This window comes from Haemaphysalis longicornis, unplaced genomic scaffold (genome assembly GCF_048455015.1).
Source record: "Haemaphysalis longicornis isolate Haplotype H1 unplaced genomic scaffold, Haemaphysalis longicornis Haplotype H1 scaffold_2, whole genome shotgun sequence".
In the NCBI taxonomy this organism is placed as follows: Eukaryota; Metazoa; Arthropoda; class Arachnida; order Ixodida; family Ixodidae; genus Haemaphysalis; species Haemaphysalis longicornis.
In genome coordinates, this window is record NW_027526295.1 from 2,763,519 (window position 1) to 2,790,521 (window position 27,003).

General features: G+C 48.1%; 1 protein-coding gene across 1 annotated transcript in view; it reads right to left on the minus strand.

Annotated features, from left to right (window-relative positions):
- Positions 1-8,621: 8,621 nt before the first annotated feature.
- LOC144168688 (uncharacterized) overlaps positions 8,622-27,003 on the minus strand; it is a 204,908-nt gene continuing 186,526 nt past the window's right edge. The window contains exon 9 of the mRNA XM_077697621.1: positions 8,622-9,601. Coding sequence (XP_077553747.1) covers positions 9,253-9,601 — 349 coding nt within the window. The 3' untranslated portion in view covers positions 8,622-9,252. The remainder of the gene's footprint in view (positions 9,602-27,003) is intronic.

A 27,003-nucleotide genomic window follows, 5' to 3' on the forward strand; every position in this document is an offset into this window, starting at 1 on the left:
TCCAGGCATTGTTGTCGTGAGAATGGTGGCGTGAAAAAATGTTAGCCTGTTTGCTTCCAAGCGCAGCTGACGACCACTTTTAATTCTTTCTGCATCACGCCAGAAGTTCCAGGCTTTTAAGAAACACAGGACCAAATGTCACGTTCTCCCAGCGCACTCAATCGGCATCCAAAGGAGCATCGCGTAGAAGAAGAAGAGGGCCTACCCTATTCCTAGCCACCACTTATTTGAAATGGCGGTTACGCTGGCAAGCAAAGTTCGCCCAGGCGTGGTCTTTACAGCAGCGGTGGGCTGCCTGATCCTCACGGCCGTTCTCAAGCTCGAAAGTGATCTGGATGCCGTGCTTGCCGATGGCGTAATGTGGCACATCTGGGTGTACCAACTACGTGATGCCCATGCGGCCTTCGACCTCGGTGTTGGCCGTACACTACTTGCTGACAGTGGCAATCTTCCCCTCTACACAGCGGATCGACTAAATGATGGTTGGGCAGTGATCTCCGCTTGCGACAGGAAGCTCGATGTACTCTTCGTGGTCCGCAGTGCGCCAGAAGAGTGGCTGCAACGGGCTGCCTTCCGAAACGCGCTTTCTGAAGCTGGCGTTTTGAATGGCCTTGCAAAGGCAGCCGTGTTCTTTACTAACCCGCCGAACACCACCGCCAACGGTTCATCAGCAAACCATCTGTGGTTGCGCCTGGAAGCACGGCACTACGGGGATATCGTGGCGTACGGGAAGGCTCGAAACTGCTCGGATGGCAACGATAACACCCGTTTATTGGGCCACGCTCGTTGGGTCGTCAACAACTGTGCTTCCGTTCCCCACGTCGTACTGGTGGACGACGAGGGACGGGTAGAGCTTGGACTGCTGGCCCGGTACTTGAAGGAGTACGCCGCGGACGAGAGTTCTGCTAACCTTACGATCCACTGCAACGTCGTGGAAGGTGCGTTCACGATCGACGACAACGGGAACGACTCGTCGCTCGCCATTCCCTATCGATCTCCTGCCCCAATGACTCGCAGCCAGCACCAGCAGTGTACCCGCCACGCCATGTTGACTTCGCCGAGTGCCCTTCTAGCACTGTTGGAAGAGTACCGGTTGTGGGAGGAAGATGGCGCCAGGGGTGACAGGAACGACACAGAGGAACGTACAGTGCGTGCGAGGGTGGCGCTGGTTGACGTGCGTGCGCAGCGCAAGGATATCAGAGCGAGGGCTGAGCATACTTCCCGTTACGCCGGAATGTTCACATCGGAGAACACGTACTTTACGAACCCGTTTTTCGGGTCTCTGTTGAGAGTGGCGCCTTGGCCTTTTGGACCCAAGATGTCGTGTTGGAGGAACATTTTGACGCGTATTGTTGCAAGGGATACCGAACATGAGGACGACTACGACACCATGCACTCCTTCAACTTGCTGAAGGTAATTTATTTCATGATGGGCATTGGTATCTGATCTGTACGAATAAAAAAGCAGCGTCTCAGCAGACCTCGTCCATTTTTTCTTCGACAGAGTATCTATTTCGCAATAAAGTAATATACATAGTAACTTGCAATTAGGTTTTCCATGTTTCTTTTGCGTCGTTCAAATGCTACCACTGTCTTATCTGTTACTATAAAGGCAATACATCCACTGTGGTGCGAGTTAATTGTTTTAAAATATGCGATACGGCAGATGGAATTTTTCTCAAAGTTATGCGTTAGGGATAATTTGTAAAATTACTTGCCTCCTGTATACAGTGTAGGCCTCTTATAACCCCACGTGCACTTAAAAAACGTACTCTGCACTCGTAAGCAAACAGTATGCCTCCGGCATAGAGTAATTCGATCTACGCTGTACGCCGCATAAAGTCACAAACCACCCAGAAAAGTTGAGAGAACCTTCCATAACCTTGCTGTCATTGATAATAAAGCAATTCTTACCTTCCAGGTTAGTGTGTGGCCTCTTTTATCACTCTGCATAAGCCAATATCTTCCGTAAATAGTAACCGCAAAACAAAATACCCCTGCGCACTTAAGCCTGCTTGCTAGCATTGCAGCAGTGGTGGTCCCAGATCCCAACCAGGAGGCAGAGACAATTGGAAGGGTAAGATTGGGTGGAGTGCTTTCGGCAGGCATTCTCAGATAATGAATTACAGCCTACCATTCTCCCTGAAGAAGAAAGTCTATAACAACTGCATCTTACTGGTTCTCAACTACGGGGCCAAAACTTGGAGGCTCACTAAGAGGGTTCAGCTTAAATTGAGGACAACTCAGGGAGCGATGGAACGGAAGATGATAGATGTAACATTAAGGACCAAGTAGAGAGCGTAGTGGGTCAGTGAACAAACGCGTGGTAAGGACTTATAACTAGCAATTAAGAAGAAGGCATGGGTGTGGGCAGAGCATGTAATACGAAGGCAAGATAACCGTTGGTTATCAAGGGTAACAGATCGATCCTTAGAGAAGGCAAGCGTTATAGGGGGCGACAGAAAATTGGATGGGCAGATGAGATCAAGAAGTTCAAGGGGATAAATTGGGCGCATTTAGCGCAGTACCGGGGTGCGTATTTCCAAACGCTTCGCTGCACCAAACATCCACGTGACATGTCTGTTCGCGCGATGCAGAACGGTAATTAAATGCCGTCATTGGCTGCGCCCCAAACCTGAAGCAACCGGAAACACACCAGATCACTATTACTAACAAAAACATCACGTATACATTTGTGTTTAGGTAAAAAAAATTAGAAAAAAGGTTAGGAATGAAAAAAAAAAACACGTAAGAGATAGACCTGCTGGGGCTCGAACCCAAGCAGTCAGCGCGATTACTCAGTATTCTACATCGAGGCCACAGAGACCGATTTTCTTTTTTCCTTTAATGCATGGAAATTTTATAAAACTTCAAAAGACAAGACACTTAACGCATAAACACTAACAGACAGCAAGGGGCAAGGACATCAGTCGAACAACGATCAAAACTCAGGCAAGCAAACGCACGCATCCAAAAGAGGCAGCCACTCTGGTGCATTACTCTGCGCAGCATAAACGCTCCGCACCCGAAAAATGCACTTGGTCGGACTAGGGGGTTCCGCATGCCGATCAGTCATGCGGCACTTCCACAAGCTAAACAATCCTAGGAGAACGAAAACGTCATATGGCACCCGATTAACATCTTCAAATGGCAGGAAGCGAATAGTGTACGGGGTGATGTCAATGTCCTTTTTTAGTGTCCGCTGCAAAACGTCCCAGAAGAACACATCGTCCCGGCACAACACAAAACAATGATCAATTGTTTCTGGTTGATTACAGAGGCGACAATTGTCCGACCAAGGAATAGACATTTCTTTTTCGCGTAGCCATGTCTTAAATGGGAGTGGGGAAGAATGAAGCTTGAAGAAAAAAATTTTTGCATTTGGCGGGATACACATGCTCATTACGCGTTTTAAAACATTGCTTTTCTAGTGGCCTAAGTAAGGCTGGCGATAAACAGGCACCGGGAATAGACTTTCAATAAGAGTGTTCGTCATAGTTTTCCTTGACATGCTGAACCGATATTCCAATGAAAACCGCGCTGTAAGAAAGTTAAATGACTCCACGACATCTTTGAGAAATCCCCATGGAGGCTTCTTATTGACTTCGCCCGTACATACAAGCAAAAAAGGCAAATGGAAACTTATGCGCTGCTGAAGTACAGTTATTAAAAGTGGGTGATCAACCAATTTGTAGAAGAAAAAACGAGACAACGGTGGGCTTCTTTTACCGGGCGCTCAAAATAATAGCGCACGCAGTAACGTCACACGTGTCACGTGGGTGCTCTGTGCAGCGAAGCGTTTGGAAACACGCGACCGGGGTAATTGGAGATCTACTGGGCAGGCTTGTGCTCAGCAGAGGGCGTAGACAGGTTGATGATGATGACGATATGCTTTGAAGGCGAAAGGCTGAGGATACCTACAAGTAATGTTTTTCGGCTACACCGTATTCGCGACTCCTTTTTAGCACTTATAAAACTCTGCGCTAGTTGAAATTGAGGAAGACGAAGGACGGCGAAACAGGAGATGCACACATGCGAATGCACTTTCGTATGTGTGAATCTTCAGTCTCGCCGTCCTTAGTCTTCGCCAATGTCAACATAGCTGAGAATTGTGTAAGTATCAATGTACCAACTAGCCCAGAAACAAGCTCTCATTTCCTTTTTAGCTTTGGTTTCTGTCACGATTTTCCCCGCATTCGGGCACGTGGGAGGGTGGGACACAGCCGAGGCAGACCAGGGCGACATTTTCCGGGCCGCCTGGAGGAACTGTGAAACATGGTTAAGTAGCGCGGTAAAGACGGGACAATAAGTAGAGACGACGCAGGACTAGCGCTAGATAACAACTAAAGTTTGTACTACACACATAAAAAGACGGAGACGAAACTCGAAAAGAAAGGAGGCCTGTGGTCGTCCCTTACGTGCACAATTTCTCCCATCGCCTTATAAAGGTGGCGGGGAAATGTAGTGCCGACATTGTGTTCTCCGTCCCTGAAAAACTAGCGCGAATGTGCTCTGCTGTGAATTGCGAAAAAATAATGGCAACCGCTATGCTAAGAGGCATGCCACGGAGTTTTGTTTTTTGCAAAGAAGCAGTTATATACAAAGTGCCTCTAATAAGTGGAAAATGCTATATAGGGCAGGCTGGTAGGTGCATTTATGACAGACTCCGAGAGCACTGTACAGCTGCTCAAGCGCTCGCTGCGGGGTGCCATTTGGCTGACATTTCCGCCTCAGACAGCCGTGAATTGTTTGAAGCGTGGTGCATCATGAACGCTAGTGATAACTGTGTAAGCACGGCATGTATTAGTTTCCCAAAAAAAGAACGATTATCGTAGCGAAGCTGTACACAACCTTCACGACCATCACGAAGGTTTAAGTCCACAATTGCAGCCGATTTGCCTCTTCGCTGCTGCCGCACAGACCTTTACTCCATCATTGTTGTTATAACTGTGAGCTATCTTCTTTGGACATTACCTTGGAGGAGCTTATGCTATGGCGTGTCTTTCTTGTTCCAAGCAAGGGGGTACCAGGATAACGGTGAACGCAGCAGTATTTTTTTTATCGGCCGCCAGAGGGCCGAATGGTGAAGAGGGGTTTCGCATGCGCACTGGAATTTCGCTAGCGATTGCTCAATTCCGCGACGCGAATCCCTTTTAAAGTGCTTCTTCATCTTCTTGAGTATGTGCTGGACGTCTGTAAGCGAAAATTAGGCCACGTTGGACATCGCAGCACCAAAAAACGACATTGGAACCTCCAGATCGACTGTTAGGCCTAACCCACCAAAAGCCCTTCAAGCCACGTCCCACTTCGAACACATCTGCCGGCGTGGCGGTGGCTGCTTGTGCGACGGCTGCTGCCAGAGATGCAACTGCGACGGAGGGTGCCATTACGTAAGCTCTTTGCAGAAGGACGGCAAGATAGCATGGATATGTCTACGCTACAACAAGGCTCACCAAACGGCGAAGGGAGTCCCCCATAGAGAATACAAACGGACACCGATGACATGGACGACCGGACGACGAAGTCTCCGGTTCTGAGGGGTGGCAACGTGTCCCGCTTTCAAGAAAGAAGCGGCCCACGAGAACAGACAGGGTGAGCCGGTCACGTCATTTGCGGCAGCTGCTAGCGCCGAATTGGCTGAAATGGCCGCGGTAACCTTTGATGGTGCTACGAACAGTGGAAATATACTACCGTATGATGAAAATCACGCCGCCAAGTTAACTGAAATTGACGACCTCACTTTCCGACAAAATGGCAAGCTTGAAACCCTTGAAGTTTGAAACCCTTGAAACCAAGCTTGAAACCCTTGAATGAAGTCGAGAAGGCAGGTGCCTTTCCTTATGCCGTACTGGTTTTGATGCTGGACGGCACAATCCAACCAGTCGGTACCAGGTGCGTTAAAATCGCCAGTGATACAGAAGTCATGACAGGGATTTGAGGTGACGACGTTTTCGATGGCCGAAATGCTTGGCTCATGCTCATGTGGATGAAGATTTGGAGAAAAGTAAAATGTAGAAAGTAATATATTCCGCTTACCTGGGTAGCCTAGTTCCACCCAGACAGATTCATCCGGAGTTTCGATATCAGTGCGCCTCAAGGAAGTAATAGAACGATCCACAGCTATGAGAACACCCCCAACAAAACTTTTACCTTTTGTACAGTCCCGGTCACTGCGGTAAGCATTAAATTTTTTGGTAAAATAGTCCCCGAAGGGAATATTTGGTTCAAGCCAGGTTTCCGTAAGAATAATAATATACTAATCGGATGAAGATGCGGAATAAGAAAACTCACTAGCCTTTGTCCGTAGGCCACGAACGTTTTGATATAGAATGTTAAGGCGCATCCGGGTGGATTATTGTTAGATGTTTCAGATGTGTGTAGCATGGAGTCATGAAGAGGACATAGAAACCGTTTAAAGAGGCACACGTTCGGCCACAACGATGATGATGATGATGATAGTGATGATGATGATAATAATAATAATAATTACATGAGGGGTGCGAAAATATATTTGCCATGGGCGCTGCCCTATCGACTTACGCCAGTGGCTACGTAGGCCTCGGCCAGTAATTGCTACGATTCTAAGCCGTCCTGGGAGGCTTATCTTAGGCATTTAACTGCCGACAGCATGGCAGGCGCGCGGTAGGACGATTATTGAGATATCGAGAAGGCCCCTCCAACGATAACGTCGGAGGTCGAGCATGGTGTTTTACAGAACCGAAACCGAAACGTATTTGACTGGTTATCTTGGACATCGCCCAGTTATGGTGCACCTACTGCCGATGTCAAAGCCTTTAGTTGGTGCGGCCGCCGAAGACCGCGCATGGTTCTTTTTAAGTGCGAATGCACTTCTTAAGCGACCCTGAACCTGCGTCCACCGGCGATGTCCGCATAGCATACCCACGTGGGGGATTGGCCAGGAATCTCCTCGTCTTCCTTGGCAACGGGGGGAGATGGGCGCGCGCTGCCTGGCCGCTGACATGGCACATACCCACGTGGGGGATTGGCCAGGAATCGGGCGTGAGAATGGCTAATGCACCCGCTTAAAGGAGTACTGACACGAAATTTCAAAGCTGAGATCCGCTCTAGCAATCAAGTACAACGACAACACAAATAGGTGTCTGTGAATAAATGCATCTTTCTTTCTTTGTAGTTGTGTGTGTGTGTGTGTGTGTGATCTCTCTTTCGCGAACATTACCGAACCGCGCAAATTCAACTCGTGCATTCGCACTTTCACATTCTTCCCCTCGGGGAAATGCGGGGAATTTTTTCTTCTTTCAGGCGTTATAAAATAGTTAGCGACTTATCAACCGGATGAACGATGAAAAGTGTGTTAATTTGGGCCAGCCTACGCAGTGCAAGCAAAAACGGGAGCTTGACAAATTTACTTCAGTGTCCCTTTAAGGACGATTGGGAGTTGTCGAGGACAATGATTTCGAGGTATCTGGAGCCGCGGGCGCGGACACCTTTGTCACCGTGGTGACAAATGGGCGAGTGCCTTTTCGCACAGTAAACACGAACGCTACTGTTAATCAGGATTCCTGAGAACAAATTGATTTGAACCTTTATACCGGCTGTGATGGCGGAACAGCCTTGTGATGCGGCTTTGCGCAGGCGTAAGAGCGAGCCACTGTACACGATCTGTTTAACATCTCGCACATTCCCGAACCCCCGAATTCCCAAATCCGAGAGCCTATACATGAGTTCGGCGCGGCTTTCGCTAACTCTAGCACTGACACTTCCCCTGCGATTTGATAAAGCGCACGATTCCTGCCGGCGACGCCAGCCCTGCCTACCGTAGGGCATACCGAATACCGTATTGGAAGAAAGAAGACATAGATCGCCAGGTGAACGAGCTTTTGGAAGGGGAATCATGGTGCACTGCACGCCGTCAACTACGCAGCAGGGTAGGAACGCGGGTCCTATCATCGAAGCCCGAACAATCGCAGCGCCAGCCTCTCCAGTGGTGGCCCTCGCGGCGAATATACAGGAACTCTACGTCCCGTCCACAGTTTGGTTATCGCTGCGCGAGGTTGGTCCCTGGGCGGAGCATTTGCTTCTTGCTGCCGTTGTCGCAGTTTCCGGTTGAAGGTGATGATGTATTTCCGCAGAAGCTTGATGAGCACGGCTGATAACCACGGCCACGCCTATAGCACGCAGATAATACTATCTCAATGATCCCAGCCACGTGCTCGTGCTATGTAGCCCCCCGTATGGAATCACTAACTTGCGCTACAATGTCGTAGGCACGGGTGTTTTAAACGAAATTTTAGGTGCTACATACTAATAATGGCGGCATGGGCGGTGCGGCTTTAGTACACAAACGCCTAACGGTGGATAACATAGATAGAACACCATGGAGGAAAGGTGGGGCGGGCTCCCCGTGATGCTCAGGAGGGAGGGTGGAAGGATATAAAGTCCTACCGCACCACTGCCGGTGATGGCGTGGGTGCGCCCCCCCCCCCCCTCCTGGGTAACTGCTTTATCTGAGCACCGCCTAACCCAACCAGCAGCACCCTACCTCCTCGCCTGCGAGCCCTACGGACGATTCTGCTCTTCTCCCATGGGCGGAAGACGAGGCTCCAGTCATTGCAAGCAGAAACAACTTTATACACGCCGAAGCGTTGTTGTAAAATATTTATTAAGCTGTTGATACCAACAGTTCAGCAGTCTGGCGTGCCTCCGTCTGATATTTTGTTTGTCGCAGCCATCCTAAAAGCAGCCACATCGTGCGAAACTGAGCATGCCCCGTATGCACATTCCCGTGATTTGGCGGAGAAGTACCGGATGTCAGTCACAACAAAACAGCTTTCTCAGAGCCTCTAGTGAAAGCGGAGTCATAAGAAAAAGTAGTTTTGCAAACATGTTTTTCCGTGTCGTAGTTCGTGTGCTGTCGGAACCGTAGACTTCTATTTTTTTTTCGTTTACAATACTACCACCCTCTTGCGGAGACCATAGCAGTTAGTCGTTCACATTTAAAGCACCGGTAGTGCGCAAGTGCAGCTGGACCACACAATAAAAAAAGAAGAAACAGCTATCTTAAACCAAGGCACACATCAAAGTAAACAAAGCAAGAATACAAAATACGCTCCTTGATTTATACTCTTACATAAAAATGAATAACCTAACAAACAATAAATGCACTGAAGGCAAATGTTTCGAAACGCAATCATAGAACGAAAAAGTATCCGAACAGACATTCCTGACCCGAGCGAACAGTAGCAGAAGAAGAAATATGTGGGCAGAACTAAACTACCAATGTGGCCACAGTGCGATCAGGCCGAGAAAAACAACTGTTCTCAATCTAAATGAAGCGGCGCCACTTGATGGTTTAGCCAGCACCACCAGAGAACGAGTGCCCTTAGCTTCGTCTCCCGGGTATGATGTCCGGTCCTCAGGGTAGTCGACGTCCCCGCTGTTTCGGTGCAAGTCACGGCCACCACCGTCTTGCGGCAGGCCTTGGTTCCCGATGCATGGAATCCTATCCAGGAAGGCGGCCAGCACCTTGCGTGCTCCGGACACGTCCGGCTGCGGGTCACCTTCCTCGATCACCAGTGTGACGCTCTCGTTGAAACAGCGGTACATCCTCTGCCTCAGCTCTCTGTTTAACGATAGAGGTGTTGAATTAGAGCGCAAATAAATGCACAGAAAATTCCACCGAGAAAATGGTAATTACTTCCTTAACGCCCGGGCACAAAAAACATATCAATTTGAGTAGCGTAGGGAATTCAGCGATTTGTTATCAATTCATCTTGTATTACAGTGCAAACCTGTTTACAATAGGTTAACCGACGACTGACTGATACATACGTTTACTCCCAAGCCGCTGTGGTACGCTTGGAAAACTCGCCCTTGTGTCTAAAAAGACTTTAGTATTTCGAAGGACAGGATAGCACGCCTATTCTCTGCAGTGTTCTGCCATGTATGCCCACTACCATGTAGCGAGGCTCTGTGGTCTCTCAGCCTGGTGCTGATACACGTCCGTTTGGTCGATATTCGCGGCTGCACATGACAGGTATTCAGTTAGCAACATTTCTCGCATACGGAACTAAACTTTCATTTGAGTGATACCGACTCCCTTACATCAACCTACACAGCCTTGTTTGAATGTTTTAGCGTGAAAGCACCAACTACGGTGGCCGAAAATACGGCGTCTATAGCACACGAAATGTAGCCGGCGGACGCCATCATTGGGTGGCCGACTGTTCAAAGGCCCGGTGCTGCCTTCATCATGAAGGGCTACTGCGGTAACATTTCGGCTAGTGTGTTTCCTGTCCAAGCATGGCGACGTTACAGCTCTTGGAGAACTTAGTAGGACTTGATTGCTGGCTAGTTGGTTCATGATGTACGAAAGAATAAGTTTGCGCAGAAGACGAGGAGGAAGAGACGAGAGGACAGGACGAGCGCAACTTCCAACTTTATTTTACATGAAATAGCAAGACATATTAATACCCCAACCGGTGTCCCCCTCTTTCCCATTACCATTTGCACCACCCGATACGGCGTAACAAAATCACAAACGAAATACAACAAACAAAACAAAACAATTCGATAAAAGGGCATAACATAACATTACCAGATAACAGATACGACTTAGACTGTGTACGTCTTCCAAAAAAACCCGTGACGCACTTTAAAACAAAGATGAACTAGTAAAATCAGAGCCAAAAGGGCATAAAACCACTAAGAATAAGAGGACATGATAACACGGGTATAAGAATGGAAGTTAAGAACAAACACAGCTCGCGTTTGCGAGACTTATGAACAGTTAAAACAAATGAAACTTCGAGCTAACACACGCTTTTTAGTACAGTCAGCGTATCCACCCCACCCATTTTGTTATGCTATTTTTAACGTTTTTATGCCTTTTGGTGCGAATTTTATGCTATTATTCGGTCATGCTGGATTTGGGTGCATACGTTGATAGTACTAAAAAGCGTGTGTAAGCTCGAAGTTTGATTTGTTTTAACTGCTCATAAGTCCCGCAAACGTGAGGTGTGTTTGTTGTTAACTTTCATTCTTATACCCGTGTTATTATGTCGTCTTATTCTTAGTGGTTTTATGCCCTTTTGGCTCAGATTTTACTAGTTCACCTTTGTTTTAAAGTGCGTCACGGGATTTTTTGGAAGACGTACACAGTCTAAGTCGTATCTGTTATCTGGTAATGTTATGTTATGCCCTTTAATCGAATTGTTTTGTTTTATTTGTTGTATTTGATTTGTGATTTTGTTACGCCTTATCGGGTGGTGCAAATGGTGATGGGAAAGAGGGGGACACCGGTTGGGGTATTAATATGTCTTGCTATTTCATGTAAAATAAAGTTGGAAGTTGCGCTCGTCCTGTCCTCTCGTCTCTTCCTCCTCGTCTTCTGCGCAAACTTATTCTTTCGTACATCCCGGAGAACGTTGTCGCCGGTCTCTCCTGTACAGGCACGCGCACATCACCGTGGTAGCCCATTTTTATATAGGAAGGGGCGGGGTGGGCAGAGGGGCGGGAATGCGCGCGCGCAGGCTTAGAGCCCCGATAGACGTCGAAGTTCTTGCTCACGCGTGCAGGATGAAGCGCAGAAAATGGGTGGAATGCCACGTGGCGGAAATTCACACGGGCATACTCAATACATCATTCGCGACTTCCGCATAGCTGAGTACGCTCCAACTAAAGTCATCTGTGCTTGGTGATGTGAATGTGTGTGTGTGTGTGTGTGTGTGCGTGTGCAGGCGTGCCTGCGTGTGCGTGTGCGTGTGCGCGTGCGTGCGTGCGTGTGTGTGTGCGTGCGTGCGTGTATGTGTGCGTGTGCATGTGCGTGTGTGTGTGTGTGTGTGTGTGTGTGTGCGTGTGTGTGCGTGCGTGTGTGTGTGTGTGTGTGTGTGTGCGTGTACGTGCGCGCTGGGTTGGGGAATCAGAAAAAAGAAAACCATGCGAAAGATAAACTCCGATGACAATATTGAGAGGACGTGTGAATTCTGGAATTGCACATTTACGGTTTCGCAACCACTACATAGGCAGGCAGTACTGCTTAAGTGTAGTCGCGAATTCCCGAACAGCCGCGCATATGCGGTGCTAATTATAGCCTGGAGTAGCCCATGACCCGGGAGTCTCTGCTGGACTATGGTTCTGGTCATCCCAAACTGATTAAACCCAGTTTCACTCAATGAGAAACATGCTGAAACGGCGTCGATGTCGTACTCTCGTATGGGCTAGAACGTTAACGTGCGCTCCCTCAAGAATGGCAGCACTGACGCTTTGCAAATGCTACGATTTCCGCAAAGGAATACAAAATTAAACTTCAGCGGCGAGAGGTTTCCTCTCCCCATCCTCTCTTAGCGGGAGGCAGTGGAACCCGCCCCTTCGAGACCACTCCGCCCTCTATCGGTGTGTCTGGCAACCACCGACAAAGACAAGGCGGTTCCCAGACCAACCGACAGAGGGCTCGGTTCCGAGAACCTGCTTTTACTCCTGCATGACCGCTGTTCTTCAGAAGATGGACGAAAAAGCTCGACCTATAACAGCTCCGCTGTTAAACTTTAGCGTTGGGGCCTTTTCGTGTTTGCGCGCCGCTGTAACGCGTTGATACTTTGATACAGGGACAGAGATTTTCCAAGAAGAAATAAAATGTTTCGGAACGGCAATTTTCTCCTATTCTGGAATAGCGATGACTGGCATTAAAACCTATACAATTGTTGAAATTGCAAGGGAGAAACAGTGGCCGGATCAAAAAAAGGAACGTCTTTTGAGTCTTTGTCAAAACTTTCTTGGCCACGGATCGCGTGGGCGGAGCCGTGGCCTTGCAAGGGGGCTGCGGTCGACGCTGCCGGCTGATTGCGTTGCTAAGCAGAGTGAGGAGAACGTTCGCTCCTGTTTTCTTGCTGTAGCTGGCGCGACCACCATGTACGGGACGCGGCCAGTTTCTCCGCAGTGGCACTGCGCAGCAGGTGGCGCCGTGTAGGATTCAGGATGACTTTGGAACCACGCTGTTTCGTGCAAAGTCGCGCACCATCCAAGCTTTTCATTTTTGTTTTATACAGCACGCGAACACTTTTTGCGAAGAATGCGCAGTTGATTATGGACGTTATTTTCTGCAGGCATGAAATACCCATGCCAGAAATTTACCGAAGTTTCTTTTTCCGTGCGTCCCCATTCGACGACACACGTGTATTATTGGTGGGCGCGTGTATTATTGGTTGACGAAATTGGCTGAGTTACCTATCTTCCACATTCGTCACAGTCAAACTTCAAAGATGGATCGGTTGGCCGATGTGGATGATCGAAGCGACGATCCGATGAGATGATCGCTGAAACTATCACTCGCTGGCTTGTTTGCCGACGGCATGTATCCGACGACGGCATGTATCCAAGCAAACTCAAAATCTACAATATGTGCACTTTACTTACAATAACTATTCACCTCTCTCAAGGCTCATGATCGCAAACAAAAGGTCGGGCACAGCCCGCGTCGAGCGGGGCTCACCGCTCTCCTCACCTGTCTCTCAATTCTCCCTCCTCTGTTCAATCCCCCAAAAACGTCAAACTCCTCGGTTTTACCACCAAATCCCCGCCCTCAAAACGGACGTCAGAATTTGAGAGTGAGGATGGCTTATTGATTATCCCATACTAGGCCACTGATAGGCTACCACGACAAACAAAGCTAGGTGGGTTCAAAATAGTCCCGTGACGCACATCTCTCACACTCTTGCGGAAAACCAAAAGTATTCCGCAAAACAAAAATATGACACAAATGAAAACCAACCATCTGAAAGCAGACCTAACGACGGTAATCGGCTCTCGGGCGGCACGTCTCAAAGTATTATCCATACCGTGCACGCCTATGTTTGTGCTCCGCGCCACCAGAATTCCTTTCGTTTGTAAACACGTGGAGCGCCTAACAAAGCCTGGTGGCCTACATTTGACGCACCCCAGCCGCCCAGTCGCCAAGTTTAGACGTCTCACTGACGGAAACTTCGCCCAGTAACTTTGAGCAGTGAAACTGCAGTAGACAGAACATCTGGTTCCCTCTTCCTACATCTGAACCAAGGCTTGACCCCTTGACTGACCTTCAGCTCCCGTCCGCTTCGGGCTTTCTTATGGCGGTAATCGCAGTCATTAAAATGTCAACAGTCCCCTCCACCGGTCTTCCAAACAAACGCAACAAAATCCTCCTTCGAAAGCTGACATCGCTTTCAGCTATTAGAGAGTTTTAGCAGTCCGTCCGTTCCGTCACGTATGTTGCTACCGGGTGGACCTGGTCCCATCTGCGCCTGCGCGCGCGGAAGGGCGAGGAGGAAGGGCGAGGAGGCGCGGACGTGGCGAAGGCAGGCCAGCGGAACTAATTCCCCTACCGTGACGAATGCCTGAGTGCCCAGACGGGTCCCGGTCGACGCGCTAACTACGTACCTGACGGAACGGACGGACTGCTAAAACTCTCTCATATGGGGTGACCGACGCGTTTGTATGCGTCGTCTCGGAGCCCGCTGGCCGAACGGTCATCAAAACGCGGCGAATAACAATGAAGCCTCCGCTGTTTCTCCGTACGCCACTCACGCCTAAGCCAGCTCGGCCGGCGTGAAAAAAAAAACACCATATAGGTAAAAAAGCTAACCCCCGTGAAAGATATCTGGCTGCCGGACGGTTTCAATAAATAGGTGAGGGGCCCGAACACACAGTCACCTTTACAGAAATTGCAGAATGCTATTCTACTGGAAACTCTACTGTTTTAATAAAGCAAAACGAACTTTCACTTGCAGAAAATATGAAGACGATAATATAAAATCTTGACATGATCCAAAATCCATATAGTATCATTTCATTTTGTGTGCTGTGGAGTTTGACGTCCCTTGTTATTCTTTGAACTTACCAAATCGTGGGGTATAGCAATTTTTGTGGTGTATAGCAAATCACGTAAGCCATTGCCAAAGTTTTATGCAATGGTTGAATTATCTAAAAGGTAACAAGTTTGAATTTCAGTTGCAGCCTTTCCTGAAAATACCGATTTCGACAATATGTCGTAAGTGTCAATGAACAGTATGTTACATGGTAAAATAAGTGACCTAATTAAAATAGTCCTTTTCTTCAGTTACAGTTGTAGCAATTGATCCGAAAAGTATTAGACACCTGTAATTCTATTCGTAGCATACATGCGAGAGATGTGCAGTTGGTGAAGCATTATGTGCGTGATGTATGTTTGGTATCGTGTGAGGAGTCACATTGAATTTAATTTTACAACTCCAGGAATATGTCAATAAGTTCTGACAATTTCGCGGCCGGGGTATTCATAAAGAAGGAGACCGGATTACCCCCTCTTATCTCCTGGGTCAGCTTAGGGCATAAGATAGGGAAAAACCGGCTTTTAATATCTCCTACATGAAAACAGATTTGGAAGTGTACATGAGAGTACTGTAAACCCAGTCATCTACGCTGCCAAAAAAAAAAACCTGTATTTAAATTCGAAGGGGCTCATCACTCAAAAGGGCGATGCGGATTCTTCGAGTTATGTTACGTTTCTTTGCGCATTCTGTTCATTAGGTTAGCGAGCTCAGTGCTCAGGCGTGGCGGCCGCACGTTACAATATTTTAGTGAATTCAGGGCAAGTACTATGAATTACTTGAAAAAATATATTTGCCTGCAAAGTGTGGTTATTACAATTATTATATAGAGCAATGTATTTTCGGTGGAAGGTAAGCAGACTGGTGGGTTTTAAGCGTTTCTCAATATGGACGTTGCTTGCCTTTACCATACTTTTCGGGCATTCAATACCATTTCGGGTGATAAAAATTAAAAACAAAATAAATGCGTTGGTGCTTTGCATATTCTTATTTCATCACGTAGTGAAGTACAAGTGAGGGTACTGTAGGCATAGCGTTTATTGGAGCGACATGGATCCCCGCAATAAACGAGACGAAAACGCATACGGCGATGAAGAATATTCAATATAGCGGAAGAACGACACAATCGAGACCGGGGCCATGGCTGCCCTTCGCGGGGATGATCACTTTACTAACAGGGGCGCTTTCATGATGATTATGATGAATGGCGCATACCCAGCGCGAGATTTAACAGTCAACGAAGTGACATGCACGATAAAGGGTTCGTCCCAAATGTATGCCGCGATATTTTCTCTGCAAGTACTTATCTCTAAGCATTCTTCTTTCCGGAACTAATAAATTAGACCAACAGCCAGTTGATGACGTGATCACAGTGACCAGCATTGAATGGAGAAAATTTGAAGGCAGAAAAAGTTTCAGTTAAACAATATTTTGAAGCTTCAACTGGTTATTTTGTTTTTCCTTCTAGACCTAGCTCAATTCAAATAAATCAGTTCGCTGTTCATGGAGCATTATCGAGTCAACAAAATGTATTTAATCAACCAGATTTAGGAGAAATCCCCAAGGTGGACAAAATATCTGCAAAGGAAAGTTTGACACCAACCTCAATGCAGTGAGGTGGATGTCAAACTTTCCTTCGGAAAAAATTTATTTAGTAGTTTCAGTGATTCCTAAGCACAACACCTGAGGCTTAAATGCATTGCGACTAGTCAACTGAGAAAATAACAAAATCAGAACCACGCGAAGTCGCCCTGCACATCGTATACGATCATTTTAGGGAGCATGGTTTCATCCTTGGTGAGCATAAGATCGCCCTGGTCAAGCCGCTCCATAAAAAAGGAAGCTTTAAAACAACTGAAAATTACAGACCGCTATCTATCCTGCCTTGTACTTCACAAATCTTAGAAAGGCATCCATTTCGTACAATGCGACCTTTTCTTTAAAATATTAAAATTCTTCGAGAGTCTTCTCAGCTTAGATTTCGGGCACGACACAGCACTTTAACGCTTTTAGAAGAGTTCTGTGACCATATTTTATTCCCCCTTTGATAATAATGATGTGTCTTGTGCTCTTTTCTTGGATTCCAGCAAAGCATACGGCTCTCTTTCTTATTTATTATTGCTTCAAAAGCTTGAACGTTTGGGTTTTCGGGGTCGTTTTCTTAAACTTTAAGCAAAGTACTTCCACAACCGGGCTCAAATTGTGCAAATAAACGGTTTTTTGAGGTACAAAGTCTTTTTTTGTAATCAGGAGTGCTGCAGCGGTCTATTTTATCGCCATTGTTGTTTTACGTGTATACGCAAATGATTTGGGTTCTGTCACAAAAAGGAGTCGCCCGTTTCAGAATGCAGACGAAACAGTTCTTCTGTCTAATCACTGTCTCTATATTTCAGCGATTCACTGCCTTCAAATAGATGCAATTGCGGTTATGGACTGGTATTCTTATAACGGTATTTGTTTAAACCCACGAAAAACAAAATGTGTGTGTTTCCACAATCCCCATATAAAATGACTGCACGCCGATTCTACTTCATAACTCTAGGTGCAAGGATTGCAATTGTATTAATCTTCCCTTCTCTAGAAACGTGAAATATCTAGGTGTATATTTTGATAACGACAAGACGTGGAACACCCGGATGAACTACGTTTGTAACAAGCTTCGGGGTATCTCACGTTTTATATAATGTACGTTCCTTCATGCCTGTCCCAACGCGCAAAATTATTGTGCACTCACTTGCTTACGCATTGTCAGATATGGGATACTTTTGATTTACCATTGCTCTTTCACTTGCCGTTACAAAATAAACAGCATATAAAAACATTGTATTCAGCGTTGCCTACAATGTAGATATATCCGTTAACGTTAGTTCCTTCACTTATTTCAGTCTGCCTACATTTTATGCCCTCTTTTTTTAAACGATTGTCTTAAAAACTTCTGGTACAGCTCTTTTTTGTCCCCTCATGTGCCGGTGCGAGCGTTCAGACAGAGTCCTCGATTTGTTGTACCCTGTTGCTACACAGGTTTTGGATCCTATGTTAGACCACGCTATGTCTCAAAATTTTTCAACTCCTTACCCGATGAGATATTTTGTTTTTTCTCTGCGTAGCCTAAGAACAAACATGCGTGAAATCTCTTCTGTTTTGTCTATCTCTAACTAATACCATTTACTGCCTCTGCTGACTGCCGGGCGCGGCCCCACAAGCCTTGCGTGTCTTGGGCTGTCCTGATGTTGATTTGTACATTTCAAAAGATAAACTATACTAGTACTATTACAATTACTATATTTTTCAGGTTTTATAGTAATGCTAAGTGGGCATTATCACAGCATGCTTATGTATTTTCGCTCACTGGACATTTTACTTTGCGCATAGTTCAGGCAAATGTTGTGTCTTCCTACTGTCATCATTTTAAATTTGTTTTTTGGGGTCACCTGGTGTCTTCAAATTCCAACGTAATAGCTAGCGCCTTCAGCGAAAGACGAAATATTCAATACGCGACCAAGAATAACCGTGGTGGCGCCACAAAAATCCTCACCAGATAATTTGGAATTTTCAACATATATCAATCGCTCGCTTCATCTTCCATCGCTCGGTGATGCCCCCCCCCCCCCACCTCTTGCCGCTCGCAGCCGCCTAGAGCTTGGCACCGGGTCTCGTTCTTTAAATGCTCTTTGGCGTTCCAGGCGACAGCAATTCAGCCACTGACGTCCTGACGAAAATAGCGCGAGCGGAAAGAAGAGACCCAAGTCATCCACTTTATCTGCTGCTGAGGTTCGCGGTAATCAGCAGCGACGCCTTAAGTCCTGCTTTTCGCTACTTCGGTACAGGCATACAGCTTTGCTCGCACTTCTTCGTATGTGGCACGTACGAATGCGGCTGGTCTTGGTTTTTCTAAGTTGAGTGGTGATGTTTTGTGTGGGGCAGTCTGGTCGTTTCAAATGTGTCTACTTACTTTGTACGGATTGCTACTTTTCGCTCCTCGCGAGAACTGAAAGGTTGCTAATGAGCAATGGTTTCTGTTTTGGGGCTCACTTGGAGAGCTTTGTATAGCCGAAAACTTGTACTTTTCTTGCAGCCGTTTGTACTTCACTCATCCTTTTCTTCAGGCATCATGGAAGTAGCCCTGGCTGCAACAATGATGACGGTGCGTCGTTAGTCCCGCTGTGGTATCCACGGCGGCCGAGAGAAGTCCGAGTATCTGTGATCACAGTAAACTGTAGTTCTTAAGCAGACATGCTTACTTGGGATCTCCCAAAACATGCGAGCATGAAGATCGACATCGGTAACGCATCACCCAATCCTATCGTGATGGTAAGGTGAGTCTCAGGCAGCTCGTGACAAAGACAGTCCCCATTTGAGATATGTACTCCGCCGAAATCTCCCAGACGCATCTCCGATCTTTCGCGCGCACGTTCGTGGATCTATCACTAGCTAGCTGGCTGGCTGGTTGGGTGGGTGGATTGATGGATGGAGGGAGGGATGGAAAAGCATTTATGAGATTGGGAAATACAAAGCGGCGGAATAGGAAAGGGAAGCAAAAAGTGAGTTCATATGGAAATCCCGGGCCACAGACGTGACTGCCCCTGCCTTCACTCTCTCTGCCTGCCTTCACTGCCCCTGTACTCTCGATCGTACAGGCACGAGCTAGCAAGGGCCGCTTCCCATGTCTGTGCTGCAGTGGCATGTGCGGCCTTTGTCTTCCGGCCATATCTTGAGACAAGCCCAGGATGCGTGCAATAAAGTGGATTGTTCTCTCGCGGATCCTCAAGCTCAGAGCGCAGATGCCATATCTCGGGTTACTGTTGAACATGCCGCGCCACCTGACCGCACGTTCTCGGTCCTCACCGCGTAGCGATCGCGGATGTCCCCGGTTCCCACTCCGCTTAGGTAGATGTCCATCGCAATAGAGGCAGCGCCAACAGAAGAAGCGTGCCCGGTGGTGCGGTCATGTCGACCCTTTCAGTGCCATAATCGTCCTTTTTCCCCTTGCGTCATTTACTGTGACGGAGAGAATTCCATAAACGCACTCATTCGCACTACATGCACGCTATCAGCAGAAACATCCTTTGCAACTTTTGGAATTCGCATGATCAAATTGCTCTTGCAGGTGTCGAGTGGTGCGATTGTGAGTTATTATTACCATTATAGTCCTTTTTCTTGCCGGTCGTTTTCTTCTTGAATTTTGCTTTTTTTCTTCACAGTCCTGGTTAGCCTTACAAGAACGCTATCAGCGTAAACATACTTTGCTACTTCAGTGCCTACCACGACGATATTACTGCTGCAGACCAGGGTACGCGTCTCTAACGCCAGTTTCTGATGGGACGGCCACAACAATATCAGCAGGTCCGTTTTTCTTTGGCTAGAGTCAGGGATCCGGCGTGTTGCAGGAGATGCGTGCTCCCCTCGCAATCTGTAGGCTGCACGTTCTAATCGAAGGCCCGAATTCACCCGCTTTACTCCACTTTTGTCACTTTCCTCAGTCAGCCACCATTGAAAGCATCGCTCGGCAACGATGCCGCTAAATGTTGGCGCAGTAAGACATATCAGAGAAACGAGGAACGTCCGCTGCTGTGCCGTTTGTCAATAAGTTCGCCTATTTCTGAAGAAAAAAACCGAATTAAACGTTTAGGTATTGGAAATGAGAGTCTCAGATAATGGTTCAGAATCGGGCAAAGGGCATCGGATTTGTATGGTGACTCTTTAGGAATGACTACTTTTTCAAGAACTTTATGCTCGATCCAGCGTAAACACCTTTCTCCGGCTTTAGAACACCTTAAACAGCCGCTCCCGCAAGCCCGTCCCGTACACCGTCAACCACGCTTTGCATTCTAACCGGTTCAGGGTTCACGCCTTCTCGGCTTAGCAACGGCATAATGCCCTTGCCGTTCCTGTTGGTATGCTTCGGTATCGACACTTCGTGCCGCTGTTTGGCCAGAGCGCCCGGTTCAAATTCGTTGAACGGGGTGACGCGCCGACAGCGGGGCCGATTCACGCCTCGACCAAACCAGATTAAACCGCCCGTGGCTGACAGGCCCAAACTTGCACCGCTGCAGAGTCGCCTCTCCTTTTCGCGTCGTGACGGCTCGGGCGAATCATGCATCGGGTGAACGACCTCCAACAGACATGCCGCTAGTAGCTTGGAGACGGCTTCACGGAGGCGGTGACGGCGTCGCCTTCCCCTTCCCTATCGTGGCGGCTTGGCGTCGGCTCGAGAACTTCATCGCTCTGCTCTTTGCCGCGTCGATAGCGGACGGAGCAAGGCAACTTCGCTACACCGGTGACTTCGCTGAGATGCCAGTCGCAAAAGTGGTGGCTGCGGTGGGATGGCTGTTTCGCAACATCGGTGACAGCGCTGGGAAAGCCAGTCACAACACCGCCATAACCACGCTCCCTAAGCACACAGCTTTACAATGCCAACATGCGGTTACGGTAGGCGTCTAAATGCTACTTCGACGGGGGCGTTCGAGGGAAAAGGGAGAGAGACGCGCTTTGACTTGGCCGTTAGCGACGAGTGGTCGGCAGCGGTGCAAATACTATTAATACCGCGCTGACATAGGCTGGCCTAACGTCATCCTTTTCCGCACGCGCTCTATCGTTCTCTGTGTTTAGGTAGTTGTCTGCCCGGGGAACAACGGCGTAATTCCTGTCTATTGCAGACTAGATATAGTGGAGGTGCATTACACATGTGACGTAGAGGTCGAGCAACAGCTGGGGTGTTCCAATAACGCAATGGCTGTCGAAGGGTAGTAGTGTAATTAGGAGCTCGCAGAGACCTTCGTCGAGAAATTTAGTCGGGTCAAAATAGATTTCCATTGGCTTATAGAGTGCTTGGAAGCTGAAGGTGGGCTGTTGTACGATGACACTGGTAAATTTCACATTTAACAGATCTGTGAATTTAACAACGTATAGGTCCTTCCCTCCCCCGCTGGTCCTTGTCTTCTGCGTGCTGTGTTTTTTTTGCTGCGCTTAGCGGAGTAATAATGGAGATCTGCGAAATTTCACAGCTTGATGGGGCAGGGTAGCTAGTAATGTGAATGCAATCAAACTCTGTGGCGCGTGAGAGAAAACTCTGTCGTAGTTCAAACCATGTTTGCCGAGCGACAGCTCGGTTTTCGTGCCAAGAGCACGCTGTTAAGACAAAATTGCGCCCACCTCCCCGCGAGGGGAACCCTGTGTAGATGCGACGCATCGTGGGGTTCACTTGGTGTTTCCGTTGGATTGATTCTGAAATCGCGTGGAACGTGTCGGGAATGCGTATGATTATTATGTTTTATGATTATTATTATGTTTTATTGTCCAATCTTGGTCAATCTCTCTAAGTGGTATGCTTGGGGCTTCGCTGTCGCAACGACCTTTACTCCATCATTATTTCTGTAAGAGGGAGCTTCTTTTCTTTTATTGCAAGTGTTAATCATTACATTAAATGTAATATGTGATTACATTTTTAATACTAAAATCATCACCATCATCACCCTATCTACGCCCACTGCAGGGAAAAGGCCTCTCCCACGGATCTACGATTCTGTGCTGGGCTAACCTGCGCTAACTGCGTCCAAATAATACCCTCAAACTTCTTCATCCCATCTGTCCTTCTAACATTCTGCCACCCCCTGCCATGCTTGCCTTGTCTAGGGATCCACTCTTTTGCCCTTAATGACCAATGGTTATATTGCCTTCGCCGTCTCCTCGATTCCATCAATGAGGTGTGGCTCACGGGCCAAATACCAGAGTCATGGCTCCGGGCAGATATCGTCGCTATACCGAAGCCAGGCAAACCACCCGAGCATCTCCCCAATTTGCGCCCAATCACATTAATGTGCACCATGTGGAAACTGTTGGAGCGAATGCTGGCTACGCGACTTCAGTGGTGGATGGACACTTACCGGTGGTACCACCCGGCACAGATTGGGTTCAGACCTCGTCTGGGGACAGAGGATGGACTTGAGCATTTATCATCAATGGCGGCCGATCTCGCAAAATGCGGACGTTGCTTGCCATGGACATTCACAAGGCATATGACAACGTCAGCCACAGTGCTATCCTGGAAGTTCTCCAACGCTTACTTGTGCCGGAAAAGGTCAGATCTTTTATCCGGACCTTCTTGACTAAAAGATCATTTTCAGTACGGATTGGTGGAGCTAGTTATGGCCATTTTATGCCCGTCCGTGGAATGCCTCAGGGATCGGTGATTTCACCCTTCCTATTTAACGTAGTCATGCTGCCGCTTGCCTGGCATCTTGGCTCCATGCCAGACATACACCTTTTGGTGTACGCGGACGATATTACAGTATGGACTGTCCACCCATACCTGTCTCAAAAAGCCGCGAGCCTGCAACAAGCTTTAACCGACACACAGAAGTGGTGTCAATACGCTGGTCTCTCGCTTTCAGTCGAGAAGACATCCCTTCTGTCCGTGGCCAATGCTTGGGGCCGCCGTAGATTGGAGATATCCCCGATCGCGCTACAACTATCCGGCCAGCCTGTGCGCACTGCTACCTCTCTTCGCGAGCTGGGATTGGAAATTTCGTCGTCAGGGTCAGCTGCCTTGTGGTTTCGATCTGCCCGCCAACAAGCAGGTCAAATGCTACACCTTATCCGACGCATGTCACAAAAGGCTGGGGGCGCCTGCTCCAAAATAGCCCGACTCTTGGTGCGGTCAGTACTTAAGCCTCGACTTATCTATCAGGCTCAATTCCAGCATATGACCCAAGCGGAGTGGGCCCGACTTGAATCAGTTAATAGAGCTGCAATGCGGACAATCCCCTGCCTCCCTCAAATAACGCCCATACCATCTCTTCAGGCAGAAGCTCAACTGAACACCCTGGATGAGCTTGTACATCAGCACCGCTCCGCCCGCCAGCACAAACTTAATTTTGTTGCGGAGGCAGCGGCGTTGGCAATTTACATGGGCAGTCCTCTACCCGCCTTTCCAGCCCACCCTGTAACTAGGCCGCCCTGGCAATACCATCAAGTGACCGACAACAGGCCGCTAACTAGACTCCACAGTCGGTCGACCGGGAACGCAGACGCGCAGACCGCGGGCGCACCATTACGAGCGGCTGCGAACCAGCCCCAGGTTGTAGAGGCATTTGTGGACGCAGGGGCCCAAGACGGCGTTTTAACTACGGCGATCCAATGTCCCTCTCATTCAGAAGCGAACCAAAACTGCGCTTATGAATCACTTCGCACCTGGCCTTCTATGCTGGCGGAGCTTACAGCCATCCAGGACGGACTGCAAGCGCTACTACCAGCACTTCAAGCCCCTGGAAGTTTTACTGTACAAATGTACACAGACTCAACGGCGGCCATACGGGATTTGCACCGTGTAGCCTCCAACTCGTCCGTTTCAAGAGAGATTCTTACACTGCTGGACACGTACCCCTGCCCTCTCCGACTGTCGTGGATCCGGCGTAATACTATCACCGCGCATATTGCGGCGGATACTTCCTGTCACCTCTCCTCGGTTCCACGACCGCTGCCCTTGCTGACAACGGACCCACATGAACAATTTGCCCAACTAAAGGAAAATCTGCGTCGCGCCACACGCGCTCTCATCCCAACGTGTGGAACAGACCTTCCCAGTGGGCTCGCTCGCTGGGAGGAGGTCCTGCTGCGTAGACTTCGAGTTGGGGTGGCCCTATCTCCTGCGGTAACCCGGGCGTGGCCACCACGATACCATGCCCCGTTTACCAACACCTGCCCCTTCTGTACGGTTCCTGCCGAAGAAGCCGACACCAACCACCTGCTATGGACGTGCCCTTCCCTGAGTGCAGCGAGATCCAGACACCTTCGCGGCACAGGCCTGCATCCTGGGAGACCTCCTGATCTGCAACGATGGCTGTGGGGGCCCCACCACCGCTGTCTTCTGGATTTCCTCCGGGAAACGGGCGCCAACTTGTACCTCTAAGACTTTATGCCAAAGGGCATACTATCGCCAAAAAAAACAAAACAAAGCATCATATGCGCTGCCCACGCCCATTTCTTCTTCTTAATTTCTTCTAAAATGTCCTTAACACGCGTTTGTTCCCTGACCCACTCAGCTCTCCTCTTGTCCCTTAATGTTACACTTATCATCTTCCGTTCCATTGCTCGCTGAGTCGTCCTCAATTACAGTTGAACCCTTTCTGTGAGCCTCCAAGTTTCTGCACCGTAGGTGACTACCGGTTAAATAATAAAATGCTACATGCCAAATTTGCACACGGTCCTAAATCTATTCCAAAAACAACGCATAACCAAGGATTAGAGGTCAAAATATCTGCTTCGCACAAACTTAAACAACCTCTGCGACATAGCGAACTGCCTGCCTGATTTCGAACTCAAAAGACGTCAGAAAATTTTGTTTGTTATACCTCATTTCCCGACATTTTGGTTGAGAATTTTCGGACGACTACACGTACGTATAACGCGGACAGTCGTAAAGGGTCGTTCAGGAGGAACGACTCAAAGTCATGTTTTGCTCCTCGAAGATTGAACCTTACATTTTTACAGCATTTGTGCATGTTGCGAAATCTTAACAGAACACATGCTGAAGCGCATTTAATCTTTTCTCTTTTCCTGATATCTATAATATTGTTACGTCCGGGATATGTTTATTTGCACAACGTTGGCTCTTGAGGCGGAGGGAAACCGGTGCGCCGATTGTCCAAACCGTCGAGAGGTCCTAGCTTCTCTCTTCTCATTTTTCCGAACGTCCCCGTCCTTCTTCTCCAGCTTGGAGGCTGGGATTTACGTGAGTAGCCAAACTACATTTCACGTGCGTGACAATAATAGAGTTATAGCAGATCGGAAAAACGGTTCCGGTACGGTACACGGTACCCATTACCGCACCGTACCGCGAAGGCACGTTTTAAGAGTTATAGCAGACCGTAACTACCGGCCATGCTACCGTGACATGGAGCGACTTGTGTTGTACGTCGTTTGGCAATTTTTGTGAGTCCTGTGCTGCAATATTAGTTCTCAGTTCTCAAAAGCGCTAAATACAGTATTAGAAAAAACAAACAAAAGAAAAAAACATCCAACGCTCTTACGGAGATTCGAACTGCGACTGCGTGAACATGAAGAGCGCATTTTACCTCTACGCCATTTCAATAGATGGCGCCAGCAGGTCAAGCTGGGCTCTCAGTACATACGGCTGGCTGTTTCTAGTTTTTCGTTGTATTTGAGAGTCCCTCGCACTGATACCGCCTGTTCCTCAGTCGCCGATTTGTAGACAGGCCCCATGTTGCTGTTAATACTAGTTATGTAGCCGTATCGCCCTTATTTAACCTAAGAGAAGCTATCGGACATGCGTCGCTCGACGACACAAGCCACTGCAGTTGGGCCGGGACCGTGTTTCGCTTGCTGCTTGAGCTGTCAGAATCGCGCGGATTTCATTTGTTGCAACCTAATTTTTCTTAAACGATCCCATATTTACAATCCGTTCGACTAGGCGTGAGCTAATCGTACGTATCGCAAACTCTTCCAAAGCGGCCGCCCGCTTTCGAACGACGGACACGGTGCGTCTCGGTACCGTCCGGCCAAGTCGCTCCGGTATGCGGTAGGGTTCTGCGCATGCGCGGTCAAGTCCAGACGGTAGACGTTACCGTAACGGAACCGTTTTTCCGATCTGCTCTCTACTAACTTGAACTGGCAACGGTATAGTGGGCCAGCTCTGGTAGCTTGTAAGGGCTTGTAAGGACTTGTAAGGGCTTGCCTTCTCGCCCTCCCCATTCAGTTCCCCTCGAGAACTCTCCCCATTCGACATAAATCCTGATGGAATTTCTAACTTAATTCGTAATCTTAAATCTTCTTCATCGGCTGGCTGTGACTGTATCACCACCAAGATTCTGAAAAACACTGTTCATTATTCCAGCCTATTACTTTCTCTAATATTTTTGCAATCCGTCGAGCTGGGCACCGTTCCAGACGAGTGGAAAAAAGCCCAGATTATACCGATCTTTAAGTGAGGTAACCGGTCAACTCCAGCTAACTACCGTCCAATTTCTATAACATGCATTTGTTCTAAACTACTTGATCATATTATAGCATCTAGTCTCATGAGCCACCTTGAATCAATTAATTTCTTCCATCCATTTCAGCACGGGTTTCGCAAACATTTTTCCTGTAATACTCAGCTCGCCGAATTTACGCACGACTTACCTAATCACATGGATAATAACCTTCAGACAGACGCCATTTTTCTGGA